The 26,276-nt window shown below is 39.1% G+C and overlaps 3 protein-coding genes and 1 pseudogene across 4 annotated transcripts; 2 read left to right on the forward strand and 2 right to left on the reverse strand.

Annotated features, from left to right (window-relative positions):
• Positions 1-5,484: 5,484 nt before the first annotated feature.
• LOC145165097 (uncharacterized) lies at positions 5,485-6,063 on the reverse strand. Its single transcript, XM_079083725.1, has one exon. It carries the CDS (start codon positions 6,061-6,063, stop codon positions 5,485-5,487), a length of 579 nt encoding a protein of 192 aa, XP_078939851.1.
• Positions 6,064-8,876: 2,813 nt separating this feature from the next.
• LOC145165098 (putative alkaline/neutral invertase F) lies at positions 8,877-11,920 on the forward strand. The gene is made up of 4 exons (XM_079083726.1): positions 8,877-9,503; positions 10,462-10,902; positions 10,979-11,537; positions 11,616-11,920. Exons 1-4 carry the CDS (start codon positions 8,877-8,879, stop codon positions 11,918-11,920), a joined length of 1,932 nt encoding a protein of 643 aa, XP_078939852.1.
• A 1,823-nt stretch (positions 11,921-13,743) lies between these two features.
• LOC145163237 (dof zinc finger protein DOF2.5-like) lies at positions 13,744-14,826 on the forward strand. The gene is made up of 2 exons (XM_079082090.1): positions 13,744-13,948; positions 14,058-14,826. The coding sequence occupies exons 1-2, from the start codon at positions 13,925-13,927 to the stop codon at positions 14,685-14,687; spliced, it is 654 nt and encodes a 217-aa protein (XP_078938216.1). The 5' UTR covers positions 13,744-13,924; the 3' UTR covers positions 14,688-14,826.
• Positions 14,827-16,604: 1,778 nt separating this feature from the next.
• Positions 16,605-18,100, reverse strand: LOC145163238 (protein LEAD-SENSITIVE 1-like; annotated as a pseudogene). Its single transcript, XR_013739667.1, has 3 exons — positions 17,951-18,100; positions 17,729-17,869; positions 16,605-17,321 (listed from the first exon to the last, which is right to left on the reverse strand). The product of XR_013739667.1 is annotated as a protein LEAD-SENSITIVE 1-like (transcript).
• Positions 18,101-26,276: the final 8,176 nt, after the last annotated feature.

Consider the following 26,276-nt stretch of genomic DNA (forward strand, 5'->3'; position numbering starts at 1 on the left):
CGTCAACAAAAGTCAACGGTCAAACTTTGACCCGACTCGTCGAGTGCACATGGGCGACTCGGCGAGTCCATGGGGGTCCTCTGAATCCTTTCAGCCTCTCTTGGCTCGTCGAGTCATCCTCCCACTCGACGGGTTCCTCCGGTCACGAATCGCGGGGCAACCCCGACTCGACTCGTCGAGTCCACTTATGGACTCGGCGAGTTGCTCCCATAACAACTCTCAAATGACCTTCTGAGGTCAGATCTACTTCTCTAAACTATAGATCTGCCCTTTAAGTGCTCAAAGGTCACGTAAAGGTGCAACCTTTACGTGCATGCAACCCATATCAAGTCATAAATGGAGAAATAACTCTGAAAATGACAACCTAGTCTCCAATCCTCCATGAACAAGCATAAAGCAGAATGGGAAAGGTTCTCTGGACCTCTATGGGTCCATATCTGGGGTCTAAACATGATAAGGGACCATATCCCAAACAAATCATCCCAATAAAGGGTATAGAAAACCCTAGATCCATGAATTCTTCAACCAAACAGAGAAAGGATCGATATGCTACCTCAAGGATGATGTCCTCTGCTTGAAATCCACAGATATGCAACCTCCTTGGCCTCCTCTAAGCTGGAACCACCTTCTTCTTGCAAAACCAACCCACAAAGATCAAATAATGGCCTCTTCCTCCTCACAAACGCTCAAGCACTTCTAGGGTTTCTCTCAAGGGTCTGGTAGCCGCAAATGGTGGCTATAAGGGTCCTGGAATTCCGAATGTTACACTATAACAGCCCCAAATGGGCTCAACCAATCCATGCCCACTATGACACACACGTCCCCCATCGCAATCGGGACCATATCTATCGGGAACTCAACACTGAAGATCTCGAGTACACATCCTCGAATCACATCCGTAGCATACACCGCTCGCTCGTCAGCTATGGAAACTCGTAGAGGTCGACTCAACGCCTCCCGCTGGATACTGATGTGTTGACTAAACGCTAAAGACACAAATGACCGACTCGCACCCGAGTCAAATAACACCAAAGCAGGTACAGAACTCACAAGAAAAGTACCTACGCATATCATAATATAAGCACAATATCTCAAACTCAGCATAAATAAATGAAAGAATACATACCAGCCACGACATCGGGCGCTGCGCGGACCTCCTCCGCTGTCAACTGGAAGGCTCTCCCGCGAGCCTTTGGTGCCTCGGCCTTCACCGGCCGAACCTCAGTAGCTCGCACGGCAGCAGGGGCAGATCCCTACGGTGCTCCCTATGCTGTCCCCCGCAGCTGCGGACACTCGGCCTTCCGGTGTCCGGTTTGGTTGCAATGAAAACAAACCTTGAACCCCTTGGGGCAATCCTTGGCTATGTGCCCCTCCTTGCCACATTTGTAGCAATCACATGATCGACAAACCCCATCATGTCCCTTGCCGCACTTCCCACAAGTGCGGCCCTTCTGGCCTCCAGATCTTGAATCGGCGGGCTTTGCCCACTTGGCTGCCGGCTGAGACTGCGCCGGCCACCGATCCTTCCCCTAAGACTCGGCCTCCTCCCGGGCCTGAGTCTCCAGCTCGATCTCCCTCTTCCGGGCATTTGCCTGGAGCTCAACAAATGTCCGGTATGATGAGTTCGTCACGAACTCCCTGATATCCCTCCTCAAAATGCTCAAGTACTAACTAATGCGCGCCTGCTCAGACGACACGTGCTCAGGGCAAAACAACGCCCTCTCATGGAACATCCGTGTGATCACAGTTACTGGCTCCGTCCCCTGCTTGAGGGACAAAAAATCCTGTGCCAACCGTTCCCTCTCCACCGGGGGAACGTACTCATCTCTGAACATGATGGTGAACCTCTCCCAGGTCACCTCCAAAATCTCTGCAAGAGTGAAGTTCGCCGTCACAAACTTCCACCAGTCCTTCGCTCCCAAGCGAAGCTAGTTCAGTGCAAACCAAACCCTCAAATATCCGGACACGAACAGGTGTAGAAGCATCCCTCGATATCAGAAATCCATCTCATCGCAGCAATCGGATCCTACGTCCCATCAAACTTTGGTGGCTTCGTGTTGCCGAACTCCCGGAACAACATCGAGTCACCCCCCTAAGGTCTAGCAGCAGCAACAGCTGCAGCAGCCGCAACCTCAATAACCGTTGTGTACCGCTCATCAAAGGTCTCAATCAATGTGGTCTTGATAGACCCAAACATCTCCGGAATCTCGGCTCGGATTGCCGCAGCCACCTCATCGTGGATCATCTGACGAAGCTCCTCGTCACTCACGCTGCTCGTCTCAGGTCTGTGGCGTGTCCCAACCATGATGTCTCTGAAATACAACATAAAATATCAGAGACTCGCTCGAGTATACTCGCACTCGAGCACTCAACCCTACTTGTTCCCTAGTACCCTAAGGATTCTTACTTGGACTGCGCACTGATCCGGTGTCTTCAGTAGTACGGGCCCTATACTACCGTCCACACCCCATCAGTATTCACCCCAAGTCCTCCTCCTAGGATCCCAGATCACAAGTACTCTACATCTCGCTAGCATAGGCTACCCTTCGGTAGACCTCTCATAAGCTCCTCACTGCTACCTACTCACTCTCAAGCATCACATAGCAGCAGAAATCTTCCTAGGCTAAGGCATCACAAATCAGGCCACTCTAGTCCTAATATGAATACCTAGCCTACTCTAGCATGCATAACATATCATAACATATCTCATAATACGTAATGTAAGGGTAATTTGGGAAATCACCGTTCGAGCGCTGGCTGATCGTACACACTGCTTCCTTCTGCTTTTCTCAAATCCTTTTACTTTTTAGAAAAATTGTTTAGTTTACGAAAAACTTTCTTAAATCCTCAGTTTGAGTTCAAATACACCAGAAGGTGCATCTGAATCCCTCAAATCAAGGCTCTGATACCAACTTGTAACAACGTAAATTTCCAAAACAATTTTTCATTTTTAAAACATACTTTTATTCATAAGGTAATATCAAAACATAATGTATCCAATGTTATCATAACAAAACATATCCCAGAATCTCAAGACATAAACTCCATGAGTGTGTACGGATCATGTCGGCGCCTTCCCACGATCCTCGCTAGTACCTGAAACACATAACACAACAACTGTAAGCATAAATGCTTAGTGAGTTCCCCAAAATACCACATACGCACATACACCACTCAAGGCTATAAGACCTTCCGGTCACTGTGTCTCAGAGGACTTCCGTCCCACAACCCTGGTAGACCTTCCGGTCCTACCCGTAAGGACCTTCCGGTCCATATCATCATGACCTTCCGGTCCACATCATAATGACCTTCCGGTCCTTCTCATTCATAACATACATAACACATACATATCATATAACAGCATACAACACATATATCTCATACAATATAAGACCTTCCGGTCAAACATAGGTACCATCCTAGGTACAGTATAGTGAGAAGACTCACCTCGTACGAAGTCAGATAAACTCTCGTGCTTGACGTCCCGACCTAGACTCCTCCTATCATCCGAATAACATTCCTGATCAATACCCTCTCATAGTCTCATCTCTAAAGATTGGGTAGAAGGCCATTCTACCCCTCCCTGAACTCTCCTGAATCAGCTTGACCAAAACCCTAAGGTCAACTGAAGTCAACGATCAAACTTTGACCCGACTCGTCGAGTGCACATGGGCGACTCGGCGAGTCCATGCGGGTCCTCTGAATCCTTCTAGCCTCACTTGGCACGTCGATTCATCCCTTCACTCGACGGGTTACTCCTGTCACGAATCGCGGGGCAACCCCGACTCGACTCGTCGAGTCCACTTATGAACTTGGCGAGTAGCGTCCATGTTAACACTCAAATGACCTTCTGAGGTCAGATCCGCTTCTCTAACCTATAGATCTGACCTTTCCATACCCACTAATCACGTAAAGGTGAAACCTTTACACTCATGCAACACATATATGGTTCCTTTTGAAAAAATTGCCTCAAAAATGGCAACCTAAGTTCATCCCTTCCATAACACTTCATAAAGCAAGATGGATAATGCTCTCTGGACCTCTATGGGTCCAGATCTGAAGTCTAACACATAAAGGGACCATAAACTCATCAATTCAAGCCATAAAAAGGGTATAGAAAACCCTAGATTCATAGATCTTAACCAAAACAGAAGGAGAGTTCGATTTGCTACCTCAATACTGCAGATCCAAGCTTGAAAACCACGGATTAGCAATCATCTTGACCTCCTCTAGCTGGAAACACCTTTTTTTTGCAAAACAACACCAAAAAGGATTAAAATGGCTTGCTCTCACACACAACTCGCCCAAGCTCTCTAGGGTTTCTCTCTCTGGACTGGTAGCCGCAAATGAGGGCTATAAGGACCCTTAAATAGGGCACATGCCCAAAGATTTAGGGTTTCTGCCGCCAGCACGGACTCGTCGAGTCCATTCATTAATCCAGTCAGCAAATCGCGATCCTACTCGACGAGTCTAGGCGTCGACTCGTCGAGTCCTTCTCTCAAACTCAAAATAAATGAATAACATATAATACCTGGGAATCCGGATGTTACAAAGGAGGAGTTGTTTGGTTATGAAATCCTTCACAGAAAAACCAAATTCGTCAAATTCAATAGAACATTTATTATCACGAGTGAATTGACGAACTGAAATGAGATTTTTAATAATTTGAGGTGTAATAAGGACGTTTTTGAGGTGTAATGTGCGAAAAGGACTAGAACCAAGGATGAAATGACCAGTTTTAGTAACGGGAATGCGAGATCCATCACCAACTAAAACCGATAAATTAGAATTATTGCAAATATTACTACGAGAGTTGAGTATACCTGAGTCGGCATGAAGATGAGCAGTCGCCCCGGTGTCCATGTACCAATCCGCATTGCCCGGGTCTTGAAGACTCATATTGCTAAAAGCTTGAGGGAGCATGGTTGGTTGGTCTTGAGTGGGTGGATAGTGAAACCATGACAAGTTGTTGGGCTGTCCAGCAATGCTAAAAAATGCTTGTTGTTGGGCTATTCATGCATTGGACCAAGGCTGCTGTTGGGCTGTTCCAGCATTGGACCAAGGCTGCTGAAATGGGTTTCGAGGGCTAGGCGTTGTAGTGGGCCAAGCACTGAATGGGTAAGCTGATGGTGAGGGCATCAACCCACGTTGTTGTGGCTGTGGCTGAGGGGGTATCGCCATCACAGGCCAAGGAACAAAAGGAGACGATTGGTTTTGGTTATTAGAGAAACCTCCTCCGCCGGTTCTTCCTTAACGCCCACCTCCCCTGCCGCCGGAGCGGCCTCCTCTACCGCCACCACAGTAGTTCTGGTTGCCACCACAACCTCCATTATTGTTGTTACGAGGATTTTGTGAGCGAGATTGATGCTCGGTATTTAGGACCGTTGGTGAGGAGGCATTATCAAGATGAGAGGCTTGAACTGAGGTAAGGCGAGATTGATCTTTAGCCATTGACCGTTCTTCAAGAGTGAGTATAGACCGCATTTAAAGGAAGCTTGGAAACGGTTTTTGGTGTCGGATTGTGGTGGCAACATGAGCAAACTTTGGAGATAGACCGTTTATAGCATAGATAACAAGATTTCGTTCGGGTACCGGGGCGCCAATGTTGGCAAGGAGATCAGAGATAGATTTGATGCGGGTACAATACTCCATTACCGAAGAATCACCTATAGTGAGAGTTCGAAGTTCATCATCAAGTTCAAGAGCTTTAGCTTCCTTATTTTCATGAAAGAGATCTTCAATTTCTTTCCATACTTCAGCAGCAGTAGCATCAATGGTGATTATGGATTGCAAAACCTGTTGAGTAAGAGAACCATATATCCACTGTTTCACAATGTTATCCACTGTCTTCCATTCGTTAGAATTGACATCAATTTTGGGAGTTCCCTCAAGGTGATCAAATACATTATAACCAATACAGTGGGTTTTAAAAAGCTCTTTCCAAGAATCATAATTCAATCTATTCAAGTCAAGAAGAAGCGGAATGTATGACTTGATGTTGGTAATGCCATATATTTTATCAGTGGGATTAGGTTTAGAACTACTTGAACCTGTTTCAGGCATTGTGAGGGATGAAGAGTAGAGCAGCAGAGGAGAGAAGGAACGATCAGCAGGAGAAGAAGAAGGATGGAGAAAATAGCGACAGCGACAATGAAGAAAACCCACAGGTGAGATCGGCTAGGTTAAGAAGTCTCTGATACCATGTTAAGGATCGTATTTTCCCGTCAAAAACCCCCAATGGCTTCCATACTAATATATATAACAGATACAATATGGGCTCAATACAAGTATAATGGGTTGTATACAAAATAAGCCTAAATACATAAAAGGGCTAACTAAATATAAATATGGATAATACAAATATGTCTAACAAAGACGAATTCGTGGATGGACTAGACCACATCGCAGGTGGGCTAATGGTATGTGATTTGATTGACTATTTTTGAAAAAATGTTAATTTTTAACTATTTTTTGCTAAGTAATTAACAAATTTGGCAATTTCTGTAAATCCCTCTTTTGTTAAAAATCTTCATCTAAATGATCATTTTATATTATCTCATAAAATTGTGTATAAATTAAAATATTAAACTTATTGCAGAACTTGTGAAGTATTTGCATCTTATCGTGACAAACTCTTTGTAAAGCGTTGTTATAATAAAAAAAGATTATCATTTGATTAATGTCTAATATTGATAGTAAGTTGTTTGTTAATAACTTAATATGAATGTTTGGTTAAACACTAAGATGTATGACATACGGGCCAGCCTAGAGCGAGTGTGGGCTTGACAACCGTATAGGGCTACACAGTACAAAGCATCCTACGGCGTAATTATAAAATAAGTCGAATTTAGAGGACAATCAACTTATGTCATGTGAGAGTGTGAATCGGGTATATTTGGACTTTGGACTTTGGAGGTGTTTTATTATTTATCTGTGGGCCTAAGAAATGCTCGGACCCATCTTTCATCACTTGTATGACCATTAATTAGGAATTTAGGATACTTAATTTTGTCATCAAATATATAAATTTACAAGTCGATTATTTATTGGTTATATATAATTGGGTGTGTTATTATTAATATACTATGTGATATAGACATCATATTCATAGAAAAAAGCCCTTAATTGATATGAAATAACTGTAATGTTATTATAAATAATTATTAAAAAACATCACATTTATCGAAATAAATGTTTATATGTTACAAATCTAAATGAATTTATAAATGTTGCATTTGTTTCTTTATAAGAATGTGTTTTTAGCATTAACTTCTTTAAATATCTAGTAATGAATACTTTTCAAACAATAACCACTCGTGTGAAAGATAGTTTACAATATATTTTCACTTAAGTTGCCATCGAACCATAAAATATATATATTCTTTCATGGACCTTTTAGGATCCTGTTATTTCTTCTACCATATTCAAATTTTAAACCACATTTGACCTCATCTTATTCTTTCGATCGTAATATACTAGTTTTTTTTTCTCTTTATGCAATATTTCAATTGTTAGCCAAATCATAGGCAATAACGTACATATGAGGCTTTGTTTAGGACTACTTAGGTGTTAAGATTGCGTTTTACATGCTCGCTAGACAATTATTCTAGACCACATGCTATAGGTTATTGGCATGCAACTCTCTTGTGATCGTCTTCTTTACATAATGACCATTCTTCATGCAACTCTTTTGTGATTGTCTTCTTTACATGGACCTTTTATGATCTTGTTATTTCCTCTGTCATATTCAAGTTTTAAACCACTTTTAACCACATCTTATTCTTTTGATCACAATATACTAGTTTTTTTTTCTCTTTATGCAATCTTCTAACTGTTGGCCAAATCATAGGCAAGAATATACCTATGAGGCTTTGTTTAGGACTACTTAGGTGTTAATATTGAGTTTTACCTTCTCACGAGACAATTATTCTAGACCACATGCTATAGGTTATTGACATGCAACTCCCTTGTGATCGTCTTCTTTTATATAATGACCATTCTTCATTTAATAACAACTTAATTAGGACAAATCTGATTTTACAAATTGCACATTTTATACCAATATTATATACATAATTTGGTATATTGTTATATGACATCCTACATCGAGATAATTCTTTTCACGAGATTCAGAGAAATTTGAAAGTAGGAACAGATTATGCAAATTGAAATCATAGAGACGACATCACCAAATAGACAAAAAACAAGAATGAAGTTAAAAAAAAAAATTATCTTTATTTTTTTTTTGTCTAAGTTCAATTTTGAACTAGCATTTTCAAAAGGGAAATGAATCAAATGATCCATATACAACAACTTTTGAAAAAAAAATCTGAACTTTATTTTTGTAAAAAACAAAGTTCCAAAATGAACATTTTCAAACAATATAATCATTTTAGTGAGAATATTGATCATCTTGTGTTGTGCTATCTGTTTATGGAAAGTAAATATACACCCAAAAAGGAAATTAAACCGGGAAATGAAAGATAAATATGCATGACGACGACGACGACGTTTCATAGCACCTGAAGTTTGTTATGCCACCATGTGTTCTACTCTGATTGGTTATAAAACTTGCAACCACACATACCTCTTCGCGCTGTGAAGTCCTCTCAAATATTGGTCTCCAGAATTAAACCCTGTTTCTAAGTATTAATTACTACAGATGCCACACACCCATTGCCTCTGAACCACACAGTGAAATGGCATTGACGCAATTCTTTCAATTTAGAGAGTATTATTCCAACAAAGGACACCTCACATTTTCTAACCGCCAAACTGAATAAATAGTACATAAAGCTTCCTTACATTCACGCTTCTTTCATTTCTAATCTCTCTCTAACGTTCTCTCTCTAGATTCCTATACTTGCTGTACAGAAATGGCTTCGAGTTCGAGCGAAGAAGGTAACCACAAAAATGCTTCCAGTTTGATCGATGAACTGCAATTTGATATGGACGATGATCAACCGATGGTTGAAACGTCAGGTGCAGAGAAAAGTCTATCATTGAAGACGTCTGCGGAGCAGAGCGATACGGCTGATGAGATTTGGCGAAATATCGAGAATAACCGCGTTCGGTTTCCGACGAATTGTGATGATCGTAGAGAAGGATTGAAGAGAACTACTACATTGAAATCTCCACCTGGAGCTGAAGGAGAAGTCGTCGTTTCGACGACTGATGATTCATCTAAGCAATCTACACCTACGTCTCCGACAGGGACCGATGGAGGAGGACGCGACGGAGAGTCGTCGGACAAGGAGAAGGCAGGACGTGGTTCACTTGAGAACAAATCAATTTTGAAGCCGTCGCCTAGCGTCGGTACGAGTCTCCTCAACCTTGTCAATGAGGGGACTGGTGCAAAAGCAAGTGGTACAGAGAACGGTAGTCCGTCGATGATGGATGAAGCATGGGAACGACTGAGAAGCTCGTTTGTTTATTTCCAGAAAAAACCGGTCGGAACACTAGCTGCAGTTGATCCTAGTGCGGAGGCATTGAATTACAATCAGGTACATACTTCAATTATATTTGATTGATTCTTTGATTATAAGCATAAATTCGTGCTTCTATCTATGTATAGCCATCTGTTTACTCCATGCATGTTTCTATAGCGCAACACATTTAACTATCCATAAGGAAGACCGATCTGATAGTTACTAATCAGCTTGCGCATGTAATTCTCATCTTGCTCTGTTTTAAGCAGATCATTTCATTACGTCATACAGCTAGAGCATGGATCAATTTAGTTATCGTGCATGTCTCTTATGTTTAATCCAGTGCATGTCAGCGTATGCAGGATCCATTTGCTTACATATACGGTTTTTCTGTCTCCGAGTGAGTGAGTGTGTATACATGATTTGTAACATTTGTTTACTTGTGTATTTGTGTGATTCTTCTTGCCTCGTGTAATAATGCGAGCTCTGCGTATTTGCTAATGTTTGTGTAGAAACATTAATCATACTGGAATAAGTTCAACAGGAAATGCTTTCTCTGAGATCAACTAATCTGTCATTCTATGCGTATATAGTCATGGATATGCTCTGTTAATTAAGCAGTACCAAAAGACAGTTCCAGTATTTGGATTAGCTAATGATAGGATCATAATGCTGGCTATAAGATTATGGATCAGCTTATAATCTACTGATTTAGCCTTCCAGGAGAGTAACATGCTTTCTTACATAAAAACAGTTTGATATAACATTTTAAACAATGTCCTGGATTAGATTGAATTATAAGGTAATTTAAGTAGAAGAAACCAGAGGAATTAACTATTCATGTAATGTTTTTGGTTGATCAATCAGTCATCACTTTTATAAATGAATAAATGTATGGACAGTTAGTAGTAATGCTCTGCATATGTTCATTTGCTGTGTTAAGTCAAGTGTCCCTAGATCCACTTTGGTTAATTTCCATTACAACTGTCTGGTAGAATGGTTACAGAAACACAATTTGATGTGAATTTTGCAGGTGTTTGTGAGAGACTTCGTGCCTACTGCCTTGGCGTACCTCATGAAAGTTCCAGATCCGGAGCCAGAGATTGTGAAGAACTTCTTACTAAAGACTCTCCATCTCCAAGGATGGAAAAAGACAATTGACAATTTCACTCTTGGAGAAGGTGTGATGCCTGCCAGTTTCAAAGTCATGTATGACTCATACCAGGAAAAGGACGTACTGAAAGCTGACTTTGGTGGCAGTGCAATCGGAAGAGTGGCGCCTGTTGATTCAGGTTTCTGGTGGATTATACTGTTAAGGTCATACACCAAATGTACAGGGGATTACACATTGGCAGAGAAACCCGAAGTGCAAAAAGGAATGAAACTGATTCTCAACCTTTGCCTATCTGATGGGTTTGATACTTTCCCAACTCTCCTCTGTGCAGATGGGTGTAGCATGATTGACAGAAGGATGGTATATATGTTGTATTTTCCTTATTACTTCATATAATATTAAGTTTTACTAACTAATTTAAATTATCTGTTAACAGGGAATATATGGATATCCGATTGAGATCCAGGCTCTGTTCTTCTTCGCGCTTCGGTGTGCACAACAAATGCTTAAACAAGACACTGATTCCAACCGTTTAATCGGGCGGATTGAAAGAAGGATTACAGCTCTAAGCTACCACATCCGAAACTACTACTGGCTAGATTTCACACAATTGAACAACATCTATCGTTACAAAACAGAAGAATACTCCCACACAGCTGTCAACAAGTTCAATGTGATCCCGGAGTCTATTCCGGATTGGGTGTTTGATTTCATGCCGTTGAGAGGAGGTTACTTCATTGGAAACGTAAGCCCGGCTCGCATGGACTTCAGGTGGTTCTTAATCGGCAACTGTATTGCTATCTTGAGCTCTTTAGCCACTCTGGCACAGGCTACAGCTATTATGGATCTTGTTGAGGAACGCTGGGAAGATTTAATTGGTGAGATGCCGTTGAAAATTGCATACCCAGCCTTGGAAGGTTATCAGTGGAGGATTGTGACTGGTTGTGATCCAAAGAACATTCGTTGGAGTTATCACAATGGTGGTTCTTGGCCAGGTAGATAATTAAGTAATTACTTGAATAGATTAAAATAAAAATAAAAAAAATGTTAATTTGTTTTGGTTTTGTACGTAGTGCTATTGTGGTTGCTGACGGCGGCGTGTATAAAGGCGGGAAGGCCACAGATTGCAAAGAGGGCTATAGAGCTGGTGGAGCAGCGGCTTTCAAAAGATGGGTGGCCGGAGTATTATGATGGGAAGAAGGGGCGTTATATAGGGAAGCAAGCAAGGAAGTATCAGACATGGTCAATCTCAGGGTACCTGGTTGCAAAGCTTATGATTGAGAACCCTTCTAATCTTGCTATGATTTCTCTTGAAGAAGATAAGAAGATCGAAAAGCCCAGGCTTACTCGTTCTGCCTCTTGGTCTTGTTCCAGGTAATAACAACATTTTCAGAAAAATTCAGAAAAACATTAACATTTTCCTTTTCTTTTCTTTTATCGTATGCAAATTAATGCTACTCGCATATGGTGCGTGGTGACTTGTCACAATTTTGCATGGGGCGAATTGTTTTCTATATGTCTTGGTTTTTGTAACCAGTACACTATATCCTAGAATAATCAAGTCTGGCAATTTTCAATTTCTAGCCAGTCAATGAAGCAACTTTTTTCAGCTTCTTGGATACAAAAGAGTTATCCAGATTTTGGTGAGACTTGTTTCGTGTCTCCTTGACAATTTTATTGCTTGAATTACTCAGAGTGCAGCCCCCACTTGGAATTTGTTTATGCATGTGCCTTGCCTAATTTTTTTATTTATTTATTTTTTTTTGGATATAAATATTGAGAATTTAATACTCTACTCTAGAGTATCAAGTATTCAACTATAATATCCAACACCTAGCTCAGATGCACGAAAACTAGGTTAAAAACAAATGTTCTTTTGAGATGAAGGACAAGTATTAGAAAGTAGAAAGATATTTGGTGGTTGTAAAGATAATAAGTAAAATTAGCAAGTCCAACAAAAGCAACTACACCTTTTGCATTCTCTTTCCCTTTGTTGGCTCACAAGTGAAAAACAAACAAAAAGTAGCAACTTTGGTTATGCTTGGAGCATCATTACATATATTTAAATTACACTTTTTTTTTTCTTTTATGAAAACATAATGTGACTCGCAGCAAACAAAACAAACTTTTTCGCTTTAAAGGGTTTTGTAAAGGATAAATCAATATCCCTTTGCAAATAAGTTGTTTATATCACTTGAGTTAGTATAATGAACAACAATAAAGCAATTACTTGCGTTGAAAATATGGCATCACAATCACATCCATCAATAATTTCATTTTTCTGTAATTAACTTTTGACTTGTCTTTTGTATTACAGTAACTACATGATGGTCTGTAATTTTTTTTTATATCATGTCTCTTGTGAAGTTTTTTCCTGCATTGGGTTGATGAGAAAGTAACCATGCAATGCAAAGAAGCAGTATTTAAACTGATATGTATGAATTTTCTCAATCTTATTTGTGATTTCTTAATCTTAGGAGTGAAATTCAAAAAAGGGATCATCATATATATAGTTTTGGTAATGGGCATTGCTTAATGCTTTAGGATCTCCCATTGTTCTTTTCTTCCCAAATGGACGTATCTAAATTTGATTGGAAACTGGAAAGCATAAATTAATGTTTTCTCGAAACCTCCTGATCAATACATACTATTTAAGATGCAATGATGCTAATTCATTGAACACATGTTGTTTAAAAATGAAGCATCATTACATTTGTCGCCTTTTTTGACATTCTTACCTTGTATTCTTCTTCACCAACTTCCTCTCTCTTTCCAAACTTAACCTAATCTTGACAAGTTGAAACTTGAAAGTGTCATATCATTATCTATAACAGTGTACATAAATAATATTCCTCCCGCTAGCTGCTAAAACCATCAAAGTTGAATCTCGAATCTTGGGAAAACCGATAGTGTAAAGAAGAAGCTATGGTATAATAATATGATATGATAGGTTGAGAAAAAGACAAACATAAACATGCCAGAAATTTCGAATATGGAATTATAAAAAATATATATAAAAAAAAGGCATTTACGGGTTGTATATTGTTTACGAGGTCAAAAAAGCAAAAACCCACCATCGTCCATTTTGAAACAAATTAATTCCTTCCCACTACATTTTTTACATAATATATAATATTAAAAACTAAGAAACCGACTCCCACTATCACTATTATAATTTGATTTCACAAACATTAGTCAACACCAAAGAAAATCCCTTTCCTTTATCTTTCCTTCGTCGATCTGTCGTTATCATAATCTTTAACCCTCACCAAATAAATCCAAAAACCAACATTCTTTTCTTTTCCTCGCAAACAAACCCACATTTCATCTTCCTCTTCCTCTTCAACAATACCATTCAATTCAACTTGTCTCTTTTGGATTCATGGACGCTTCTCAATGGAAACTGGTGAGTTATTATGTCATATCTTGGCTGTGTTACCAACTGTACAATGTTTTGAAAACAATAAAACAATTAAAAGCCATTTCTTGTTTTTTCTGTTTGTTTGTGGTTTTAGGAAGCTATTAATAATAATAATAATAATAATGATCAAGTAGAAGAGAGGAAGGTAAGGCCACAAGAACAACAACAAGGTCAAGCTCAACCTGCAGGTGGTCCTCTCAACTGTCCAAGATGCAAGTCAAGCAACACAAAGTTCTGCTACTACAACAACTACAGCTTAACACAGCCAAGATACTTGTGTAAGGCTTGTAGAAGGTACTGGACTCAAGGTGGCTCCCTCAGAAATGTCCCTGTTGGAGGTGGTTCAAGAAAGAACAAAAGATCCACCATATCTTCTTCTTCATCATCCATCACCACTGATCAAGATACTCAACATCTTAACTTGTCTTTCCAAGTCCAACAACAAGACTATCATCATCCTCATAATCATGGTTTCTCTCAGTTTCTAAAGCTACCCAAGGTTGAAAATAGTAGCAACCAACTAATTTATCCCTTCGGTTCAAATTCAAATCCAGTGTTGAATGTCCAAGTGGATGAGAATGGAGGGTTTCAAGAAATAATGTTACCATTTGGAGTCATGATGAACCAACAACACCTTTCATCAACAAGAACAATAAGAGATCAGGGTGATGGTCAAAACATGGGTTCCACTGGATACTGGACTTCAACTTTTCTGGGTGATTAATTAATTAAACCAAATTATATGCAAGTTTAATTGAATTGTTTAATCTTTCTTTGCTAATGCATATGATATTTGAATGGTCATCATCACATTCACATGGTTGTATGGCCAATCTACTTAATTAGAAGATTTTGTTTACTAATTACGGCTAAATGATCAGCACTGCACTGCAGCATAAGTTCTGTTGTGTTGTGTATCTTTACATTTTCTTGGAGATGGGAAATCTCTTCTTCAATGTACAACTAACTAGCGTCGTAAGTTTTTACTTATTGTGTGTTTGCCTTGTTTTTCTTTTTATGTATACAAGCAGTTTTTGTGTATTGTGAAAGACTGTGTAGAACAACAGCAAACAATATAAACTGGAACAGGGAAGAAGAAAGATTGGAGAAGAAGGTTGAAAAACAGAAAACCCAGCGTGTCTTCCTGTGTCTTGTCTTTATTATGAGTATATATATATATATATATAAGAGAGATACAAGGGTAAAAAAGGAAATACACATTTACAGGACTAAACTTATGCCTTAATTACAGGGCCTAGCTAAATTGATAATTGACGATGGCAAATCATTCCAAAGAATATAATGCACAACACAATATTTTCCAAATATATGTACGTTTACATATTGATCAACGCTTCTTCTACTTAGGCTTTGGGTTGTTTCCTTTTGATTCAATCAGCTTAACAGGTTACCATTTAATGGGTCTACTTAATCCCAACAAAATGACTTAATTGGTTAAACAAAAAAACCCAACTTAATGTATTAAGACACTCACTCGTTAACTTAATTTTTTTTTGCCTTATGTTCCTTTCCTTCTAACTCCTAACATGTTAAAATCAATATATATATATATATATATATATATATATATATATATATATATATATATATATATTGTTAAATTTGATAAATATTGTGAAATTTGTTTTTTTATAAACATAAGAATAAACTGTCATTTAGTCTCATTAAAAAAGTTATATACTCACTCTTGAAAAGAAATAAAACTTATATATACAACCGGGGCGGACGCACATAGAGGTGTGTACGTGCCCCCAGTGGTTGGAAAAATTCTACATATTTTATATATAAATTGGATGGAAAAAAAATGAAGTCCTTTTCTCTTGTTTTAGTGAAACAGTCACCAAACAAAACATTAAACAATAGAGTAAAATACAAATATGGTCCCTATATTTTACTTAGAGTTTCGATTTTAGTCTATTTTTTGGAATATTTCCAAAAATCTTTCTTAACTTTGGTTTCTATTTGGCTGTCCCCTATTCAAATAAAATGACTTTTGATCCTTTTCTAGAAATTGTAATTAATAATTAATGATTAATATATTTTTGTATTTGAATATATTTTTGTGCCCCCAACCTATTTAAATCCTAGATCTACCATTGTATTTTAACTATGGTTTTTGGTATTACTTGTTCTGTTTTGCTAGTCTCATGTACACCTTATGTATGCTTACACTATTCCAAACCAAGAAAAGGTGTTGGGTATAGTTTATAATAAAATAGGGGTGTTATATATAGTGTGTATGTTTATATTTGGGTATGTTTCCCTACGTGGGTGTGTACTTGTGTATGTGTTTTAATTTATGATGCACGTTTAAGTTTGGTTGCTATTAAACATTGGTCCATTCATATCATTATATTGAATTATTGTTGATCATCTTTATACCGTTTTGGTGTTTTGAGAATGGCCAGACCATGCTACTTGTTAAATAAAATAATCCATGTAATTTGTGTGGAATGAATATGGGATGTCTTGCTTTGGTTGTATTCTTGTGGGGTTTACTATGATCATAACTTTGTACTATTGTAGATAGCATTTGTAATTAATTAGTTTCTTAGACAGCTCCTATATAGCAGCACATCATCATATGTGATAGCTTTATAATAAATAGACACATGTTTGAATGTAATTTTGATGAATTCATTAGTTCCATTTGCAATAAAAGCCTAAAACAGAAACCTGCAACAATCCACAAACCATATCCATCAAATCCAAATAATAATAAATAAATGTAAAAATTTCATTTTTGTTGTTTTAGATGATTGATCTTGACCCCCAAATCCTCCACATTTACCTTGACAACATCATCTCTAACTCCAATATCAGTTGCGTATCTGGTGAGGCAATACATGCCAGCTGTCACAGTAACAACCACGGAACACCCAATACAGATGAAATCTGTCCACTTCTTCCCCACCCTGACCCAGCCTCCTTTTCAACAATCAAAACCCCTGTCTTGCAATATAAAGCAAAGTCCTCACAGTTGTTCCTAAACACATAATAATCCCCAAATCCATTATGAAGCAGATACATGGCTCTGTGGATGACTGTATCCGCTTCATCATCTGACTTGGCAGTCGTGCAACTGCCACCTCGTACTTTGGCACAGAATTCAGCTTTGCTTAGACTGTGGATTCAAACCGATAGAGGGCCCCATTTTGGAGGAAGCAGTCCAGGCAGGATATCACAACTCCACTTCCAGGTCCTCTAAATCCACAGTCTGCATATGCTTTACATCTTGTTGAGGTTGTTTTAGACATTATAATGTCATCAGAAGCAAAAGAGCTTTTCTCAGGATCCCTGGTAAAATGGACCACTTTGTTACCTCCAACATAGATGCCTGCGTTATATTAGTACAAGATTGATTATTCAGGATTCTTTTCTTTTTTTTTTTGGTCATTTAGACATTCATAAAAAGAGCCAAGTTTATGCTTTTGGGATCAAACAATCTTTACCTACCAACCATATTGATATCAAACGCTAAAAAACACATATCATACAACTTCTCATCCAATTGCATTGTAGACCAATATCGAAGATGTACAAGATTAGAATTGAACTCAAAAAAGAAAAAAATTCAGCAATGGAGGTTTAAATTAGAATTACTTGAAACGAAAACAAGTTTATGGATGTATGTATGTATGTATGTATATTCAAGATGTTGAAGATATTGAAAAAACCCTCATTCGAATCGATGAGAAATGGAGACATACTGAGAAGCAGAGGCAAAGATGAAAAACGAAATACCATGGTGAGAGTAAGCAAAGACGGCTCTGTAAGTGTAGATGTGGTCGCCTGCTTTGATCTCATTCCTTTCGATTTTGTTTGAAAGAAACCCCATAATCCCTTTCTATATCTTCTTCTTCTTCTTGTTTTGATCGTAAATTCCTGCAACTGTTTTAGTCCATCACATTCCGAAACTTGTTCAAATAATAAGACAAAATTGCAATTGGCCAAAAACACACTTACTTGGAGGAATGTGATTCGCTCACAAAAACAACCGATCAACCGTAGGCATAGGCATAGAAGATGGGTTTTATATGCTTTTATCGACTGTGTAGGGTTTCCAGCGGCAATTCCCCACATTTTCTTTGGGTCCTATTCAAATTCATGCCCGGTTCACTTCTTGTTTGGGTATCCACGAAAGAGTATATACGCTTATTTTAAATACATTTTATTTCCTCAGATAATAATAAAATTACATATTTTATTTACTATATAACTCTAATTTTTTTTTTTTTTTTTTTTTTGGATTTAATAGCTTTTGAATACGTTTTTGTGTCAATTTATTATTTTATTATATACGAACACTTTGATTTGTTCAATAATTTATGGTGCAATGGCGGATGTGCAACCACATTTTATTATTTAGAAATTTACTAGGATTTTTTTACTTATTTTCTTTTAATTGTTTATCATTTGCAGTATGTATTTTCTAAGGATCGTTATATTACGTATTCCTTTTATGTTAAGATTGTGTTTACTTTTCCTATTGCAAAAAAATTGATCGCTTACGCCCGAAGGTATACCTTTCTTTCATATATATATATTTTTTGAACGACAGTCGGACTAGTTAGGTTTTAGTGTTAATACTTCAATTCTTGTTAGCACCAAGGATCGAACTCTGGCATCATCATTCTCCCACACTAAGAGGCTAAGCCTCTACCAATTGGGCTATTCCCAATTGGCATACCTTTCTTTGTTATCTTTTAGATTGAGAGACAAAGAAAGACAAACATTCGGATGAATTCATTTTTTCATAAAACTTGAATAAAGAACCGTTTACACATATATATACAAGATACCTGTGTATAAAAACAATCTAACTGACTAACTTATGTACACAATGACCATACCGCCATTTATTGTTAAATTACTGAGAATACCCTTCAGGTAAGTTGACACCCCCCCTCAAGCTGGAGGATACGGAAGTAAACCAAGCTTGGAAACTGCATTGCGATGTTGAGACCCATTTAAAGCTTTGGTAAATACATCCGCAAGTTGATCATGAGTGGTGACATGAGACAAAGAAATGAGTCCAGACTAAAGTCTCTCTCGTACAAAATGACAATCTAGCTCGATGTGTTTAGTTCTCTCGTGGAAAACTGGATTGGTAGCTATGTATATCGCAGCTTGATTATCACATTTTAAAGGTATAGGAATAATGTTAGGTACAGCAAATTCAGTAAACAAACGACTTATCCATGCTAATTCGGCACAAATGCGTCTCATTGACCTGTATTCGGCTTCTGCTGATGATAAGGAGACGGTTATCTGCTTCTTGGACTTCCAAGAGATCGGAGAACCACCAAACACTACATAATACCCACTGACTGAACGACGGGTTACAGGGCATGCAGCCCAATCTGAATCACAATATGCTTCAAGATGATACGTAGGTTTATCATTGAAGTAAACTCCTTGAGAAATGGTCCCTTTAAGATATTTTAAGACATGAAGGGCTGCATCATAATGAGTTTGGCAAGGAGTTTAGTTGAATTGACTAAGGTATTGTACATAGAAAGAAATATCGGGTCTGGTATGTAATAAAAAATTCAGTTTACCAATTAACTGTCTATAAACCGTAGGATCAGGCAAAGGATTATCAATAGAAGAAGTTAATGGTAACTTTGGTGGAAGAGGAGTGGAAACACAACCGGAATCATTGAGAGAATATGTATCCATTAACTCTTTAAGATATTTGTGTTGATGTACCACTATTCCAACATCAACTTTGTTAAATTCTAACCCAAGAAAGTAGTTGATGTGTCCCAAATCTTTAATCTTGAACTGTTCAAGTAATTCAATCTTTAAACTTGAAATTGCAACATCATCATTTCCGGTTACAAGAATATCATCAACATAAATTGCCACAATGACAATTGACTGTTGAGTTTTTTTTTTTGATGAAAAGGGAGTAATCATTTAATGATCGACAATATCCTTTAGCGTGTAAAGTGGCTGATAACTTGGCGTACCATTGTCTAGAAGCTTGTTTCAACCCATATAAGGATTTGTTGAGCTTGCAAACGTGGGATGGTGAAGAAACATGAACACCCAGTGGAACGCGCATGTAACACCCCAAATTTCAGAGGTATGATTTAAGGGTTTAAAGTGTAATTTTGAAGAAGGGACTCGACGAGTAGGTATGCTTACTCGCCGAGTCGGAGCGGGTCTTGGGTCGCGAATTAAGTGACCGACTCGCCAAGTCGGAAGCTGGACTCGACGAGTTGGTGCTGGAATGAGAAAAACCCTAATCTTGGGGTTGCACCCTATTTAAAGGACTTTATGTCCTTCTCTCAGCCTCCTTATTGCCCTTGAGAACCAGAAAACCATAAGCTTGTGTGTGTGAGGCCTTTGGAGGGAGATTGAAGCTTTGGAAGTTGTTTCTAGTGGAAGAAACTTGAAGATCAAAAGGGCTTGCATCAAGAGAGTGGTGTAGATCCAGAATCTACTGCAGTTTGGGCACATTTTGGAGGTAACAAGCTGTTACCTTGACTCTATTGCATTAATATCTATTCAAGAATGAGATTTGGGGCCCTTTTTGCATGATAAGGATCTATTTCGGGTTAGGGGTCTAGATCTGAGGTTGCTACTTCAGATCTAGACTTGTCTTAGTCCAGAAACTCACAAAGTATCAGCCTTTGGCTTGTTGGTGAAGCATCCTTGTCTTAAACCTTAGCCCTAGAGTGATTTGGGCTTATAGTTCCTTGGTTTCACGTAAAGTTTTCAACTTTACGTGGGAGTTATGCCCTAGAAGAGTGGATCTACAGTTTGGAGCCCCTGCATGACTCGAAAAGCCTCTGTATGAATAAAGGACTGAAGGGACTCGGCGAGTCTGTTCTTGGACTCGGCGAGTCTGTTGAAGATAGGCATGGACTCGACGAGTTGGAGGAACAACTCGGCGAGTCTGTTGAAGATTGTTGTGGACTCGGCGAGTCTGTTCTTGGACTCGGCGAGTCAGAACGCAAGACCCCCAACCTCTTCTGGTTAAGACTCAGATCAGCGAGTTGAGTGGTGACTCAGTGAGTTGGACATGATAGGACTCAGAGATTGTTGAACTCGATAAGTCATGGAGTGACTCGGCGAGTCGAGTCATGATATGAGAGTTTTCTGAAGTTGGGAACTCGGCGAGTCAGCAGGTTGACTCGGCGAGTAGGGTCAATCAGGAAAGTTGACCTTGGCCAGGACTTTGACTTTGACCAGTTTGACCTTCAAGGGTATTCATGGTAATTTGGATATTTATGTCAATGGATCATTGATGGCTATAGGTGTTGGAGTTTGGGGCAGTGCTTCGGGATTGTGCTTTTGTGGTTCGGTTCGGCAGTTGCAAGGTGAGTTATCCTCACTATACCCAAGGGTCTAAGGCACCAAGGCCGACCCTTTGATTTGTTATTTGAGATAGTTACTGTTGTGATATGTTAGTTGGCATCATGGTAGATAGGATGGTTATATGATGGTATGCTCTGTTAGATCAGTATCCTGGTAGATAGGATGGCTATATGATGGTATGCTCTGTTAGATCGGTATTCTGGTAGATTGGATGTGGCTATGCTTAGTGACCGGTAGTTGGTCTGACTGTCTGTATGCTGGTAGGAGATTACCTGTTATATGTGCACGTGTTGAGCAGTAGTAGAGGGTATTCCATCCCGGTAGGATGATAGGGCCCTAGTATGTTGTCTTGTAGACTGTTGTATGGTTATTTGATAGGTGTACATGTTTGCTAGTATGTGGGCATTCCAACCCGATGGTTGAGGGCCAGGAGTATTCCATCCCGGTAGGATGATTGGACTCATAGTAGGGGGCATTCCAACCCGATGGTTGAGGGCCAGGAGTATTCCATCCTGGTAGGATGCTTGGACTCATAGTAGGTGGGCATTCCAACCTGATGGTTGAGGGCCTGGGGTATTCCATCCCGATGGATGATTGGATCCATAGTAGTTATTGTATGTATAGGTATGTGGGCATTCCAACCTGATGGTTGTGGGCCAGGAGTATTCCATCCCGGTAGGATGATTGGACTCATAGTAGGTGGGCATTCCAACCTGATGGTTGAGGGCCTGGGGTATTCCATCCTGAGGGATGATTGGACCCATAGTAGTTATTTGTATGTATAGGTGTGGGGGCATTCCAACCCGATGGTTGTGGGCCGAGAGTATTCCATCCCGAGGATGATTGGACTCGTAGTATGTTGGCATTCCAACCCGATGGTTGAGGGCCTGGGGTATTCCAACCTGACGGTTGATTGGACCCATAGTATGTTGTTCATTGATGTATGTGTATGGTTATGTGTGTACGTGTATTTTGGGGGAACTCACTAAGCTTTCGAACTTACGGTTTTCAGTTTATTGTTTCAGGTACATCAGGTGATCGTGGCAAGGCAAAGGCGTGATCGTACCGCTCCTCATATTTCATGATTTGTGATTTGGTTCTGGGGATACTCTGATGTTTAAAATATTTTGAAAACAAGTTGTAATAACTTAGTGGTTTTGAATGGGTTAAAATGTTTTAAATTGGCTTGAATTTTATGGGTGTTACAAGTTGGTATCTGTGACAACCGTCAAATTCTGGTCTAGTCAAAGTCAAATAAAGTCAACAAGTCAAACCGGTCAACTCTACTAACTCTTGTATACTAGGGTTCACTTTATGTAATTACTGTACAACTCACTATTTTAATAAGAAATCATCACTTGAAAAGTTTGTATTTTTAGATTTCTTGAACCCTAATCGGGGTAAGTGAGGTAGCAAAGCGATAAAACACTATTACATACCCTTCGGAGGTGTGTAAGACTCTTAAACATGGCTAAACGGGGTTTGCGGACCTTGCGTTTCAAAGCCAAACACTCAAAAAGGCCACAAAAGAAGTCTCTCCCAATCTCTTTCACTCTATCTCTCTCTGCCTCAAATCTCTCCAAGCATGTGAAATATCTCCCAAATCTCTCCAAGCATGTGAAATCTCTCCCAAATCTCTCTAAGTATGTGAAATCTCTCCCAAATCTCTCTAAGTATGCCAAATCTCTCCAAGTATGTCAAATCTCTCCCAAATCTCTCCAAGTATGCCAAATCTCTCCAAGTATGTCAAATCTCTCCCAAATCTCTCTAAGTATATGAAATCTCTCCCAAATCTCTCTAAGTATGCCAAATCTCTCCAAGTATGTCAAATCTCTCCCAAATCTCTCCAAGTATGCCAAATCTCTCCAAGTATGTCAAATCTCTCCCAAATCTCTCTAAGTATGTGAAATCTCTCCCAAATCTCTCTCAAAATCTCTCTCAACTTTTTATAATCACTCGGGACATCTCGACCCTCGAATTTGACGAAAACAGCTCGAAAACGGAAGTCTACGCGAAAACAACCTTCTTAGGAACCGAACCTTCTTAGGAGCCGAAACCTTGCATTAGAACCGAAACCCTCTCAGCCGAAATGGACCGAGGGCTCGGTCTATTTCGGTCCCCTGACCATTCCGAACCGAGACCTGACCTTCGGCTCTCCCCTTCCCACCTTCGGTCCGAGAGGACTGCACCTTCGGTCCGAGAGGCGACCCTGCGCAGCCGAACCCTACTCTCGGTTCCTCTTCTACTTTTGGTTCTAAGGGCTAGGACCGAACCTCCGGCCCTGAACTTCGGAAATTGGCAGTTTTTGCCCGGTTTCCAATATTTTTAGCGTTTTGAGCCCGTTTTTCGAGATTTTAACACGGGATTTTCACCCAAACTCGTATTTTAACATAATAAACCCTAAATATTCATATTTAATTATATTTTTAAGAAAATCCTTACTTATGAATAAAAATCTAATGGGTATGGCTTAGAGGTGGAGTGTTGACCTTGCTTTAGTGTATGACACAAGCAACCACCCCATGCCCACTCCATGAACCACCCTTGTCCTTCCACCATACCTAGTCATTCCATAGTACTTTTCCCACCATTTTTCAGCCACACACTTGGTCAAGAGCTGGAAAGCCCTCCCCCCTCCTCACATTTCCCTCATTCCCCTCATTTTCCACCAAAGAACAAACTTCATTCTCTCTCACTTTCTCTCTCTAAATTTCGAGATTCAAGGCTATTCTTCATACTTTTCTTCTACTTTTGGTAAGTATTATCATCCTCCGTGTGATTATTTCACTCCTTTCTACTCCAATCATAGGTTGCTTACACAAACTTCATCATATTTGTGTTAGTTCTTCGAATCTTCAAGCAACCTTCTAAGTGATCTTGAGTTGAACACTACCTTTCTTCAACATCCACCCACTGAAATCACACAATGTGAGTTCATACCCCTATCTTTTCATGTTTTTCTTAAGTTTTAAGGGGGGAATACAAGTTAAAACACCAAGAACACAACTAAACTCACCCAACAACTTTCATCAGAAAAGTTTAACTCCATTCACGGACTGTTTTGGTCAACTTAAACATTTTAGTTTTCAAAACTGTATTAGGTGCAAATAGTTCAGGCTCATACCTTTAAAATGACTATTTGCACATCACCATACGATTTTTCTACAATTTATGGTGATTTTTCTACAACTTAAACATTTTAGTTTTTGAAGTTGGAACTAAGTTATTTTGAGTTAGGGTTAAGGCTCATTTCTTCTAGGATGGGTCTTAATGGGTAAAGTCAGAAACCTTACCCTCCTAGATGTGTATTCGACCCAGATCTGGAATATGGAACTTAGATTCGAAGAATAATGGCTTAATACATTAAGAAAGCTTAACAGACTGAAGAACTCGACAGGTTCATAGAGGAACTCAACGAGTTGGGTCGGAGTGTCCCGATTCTGTAAAAGGAAGGACTCAACGAGTTCAAGGACGGACTCGACGAGCTGATTTGGAAAGTCCCAATTCTGTTGATAGGAGGAACTCGACGAGTTCGTGAAAGAACTCGACGAGTTAGATCGCGATTTCAGGGTTTTATGATTTATGGAACTCGACTAGTTGAGTCAAGCCAGAATGTTGAATTTGACCAGAACATTGACTTTGACTTTGACTTTGACTTCGACAAAAGTTGATCCCTAAGGGGTTATGAGTATGAAAAGGGAATTAAAGGAAATATTTTATGTGTAGGAGTTTGAGTGGGGTTGATTTCAGAAACGAGGACCCTTCAGCTACTTTACAACATTTGAGGCGAGTTACCTTCCAGTAGAAGTGGGTCAAATGCACCAATGTCGGCCCACTAGTAGTTGATTATAGTAGTGATGATTGTCTTTGTGATAATTGTCTGGTATGCCATTATTTGTTATGTGTTATGTGCTAGTATGCTATGATATAATGGTAGGGGTGAAATAGTCCCCGTATCTGGTCGATAAGACCGAATGGGTAGTTCGGGCACCCAGATATGTCTGGCAGTATGATTATGTATGCTTTTATGTGGTAGTGGTAGGGGTGAAATAGTCCCCGGTTACCGGTTGAAAGAGGTCGAAGGGGTAGGCCAACACCCTGATATGCTAGGCAGTTACTGGTTGAAAGAGACCGAAGGGGGTAGGCCAGCACTCTGATATGCTAGGCAGTTACCGGTTGAAAGAGACCGAAGGGGTAGGCCAGCACCTTGATATGCTAGACAGTTACCAGTTGAAAGAGACCGAAGGGGTAGGCTAGAACCCGGATATGCTAGGCAGTATGTTATTATATGGTATGTGGTATGATGGGGGGAACTCACTAAGCTTTGTGCTTACAGTTTTCAGTTTTGGTTTCAGGTACTTCCTCTTCGAAGGGAAATGGGCCGACATGATCACAGCGCATCACACTACATTTTCCACACATGAGAACTTGGGAGTTATACTCTGATGTTGTTTTATCGTGACATGTTTTGACTACTGATACATTGGTTTTGTTATGAGTTGATACCATGGTTGCAGAAATCGGGATTAATCGGCGATTAATCGTGGATTAATCGCTTGGCGTTCTCCAACCGTCGATGATTAGGACATTAATTGGAAATTTAGGATTAATCGGGTTTGGCGGGATTAATCGGCCTTGGCGGGATTAATCGGTCAACAAAAGTCAACAAAAGTCAAAAAAGTCAAAAAAGTCAAAAAAAAGTAAAAAAAAAAGTCAAAAAAGATAAAAAAAAAAATTTTAAAATTAAAAAAAAAAATTAAAAAATTTATAAAAAATCAAAAAACCAACTTTGTTTTTTTACTCCACAATTTTCAAATTTTCAAATTTTCAAATTTCAAATATTATACCAAAATGTTCATATTTTCTTATTTTCAAATTTCCAAATTACAAATTTTCTTATTTTCTAATTTTGAAGTACTTGTTTTTCTTCAGATTACTAATATTTAATTAATTTTAATATTTT

This window comes from Lactuca virosa, chromosome 3 (assembly GCF_052849685.1).
Source record: "Lactuca virosa cultivar CGN04683 chromosome 3, Lactuca_virosa_CGN04683_v6, whole genome shotgun sequence".
Classification (NCBI taxonomy): Eukaryota; Viridiplantae; Streptophyta; class Magnoliopsida; order Asterales; family Asteraceae; genus Lactuca; species Lactuca virosa.

Coding starts and splice junctions, on each gene's coding strand:
- LOC145165097 (XM_079083725.1), bottom strand. CDS start 6,063: ATGCCTGAAACAGGTTCAAGTAGTTCTAAACCTAATCCCACTGATAAA.
- LOC145165098 (XM_079083726.1), top strand. CDS start 8,877: ATGGCTTCGAGTTCGAGCGAAGAAGGTAACCACAAAAATGCTTCCAGT. Junction 9,504..10,461: donor AGGCATTGAATTACAATCAG/GTACATACTTCA, acceptor TGAATTTTGCAG/GTGTTTGTGAGAGACTTCGT. Junction 11,538..11,615: donor CAATGGTGGTTCTTGGCCAG/GTAGATAATTAA, acceptor TTTTGTACGTAG/TGCTATTGTGGTTGCTGACG.
- LOC145163237 (XM_079082090.1), top strand. CDS start 13,925: ATGGACGCTTCTCAATGGAAACTG. Junction 13,949..14,057: donor ACGCTTCTCAATGGAAACTG/GTGAGTTATTAT, acceptor TTGTGGTTTTAG/GAAGCTATTAATAATAATAA.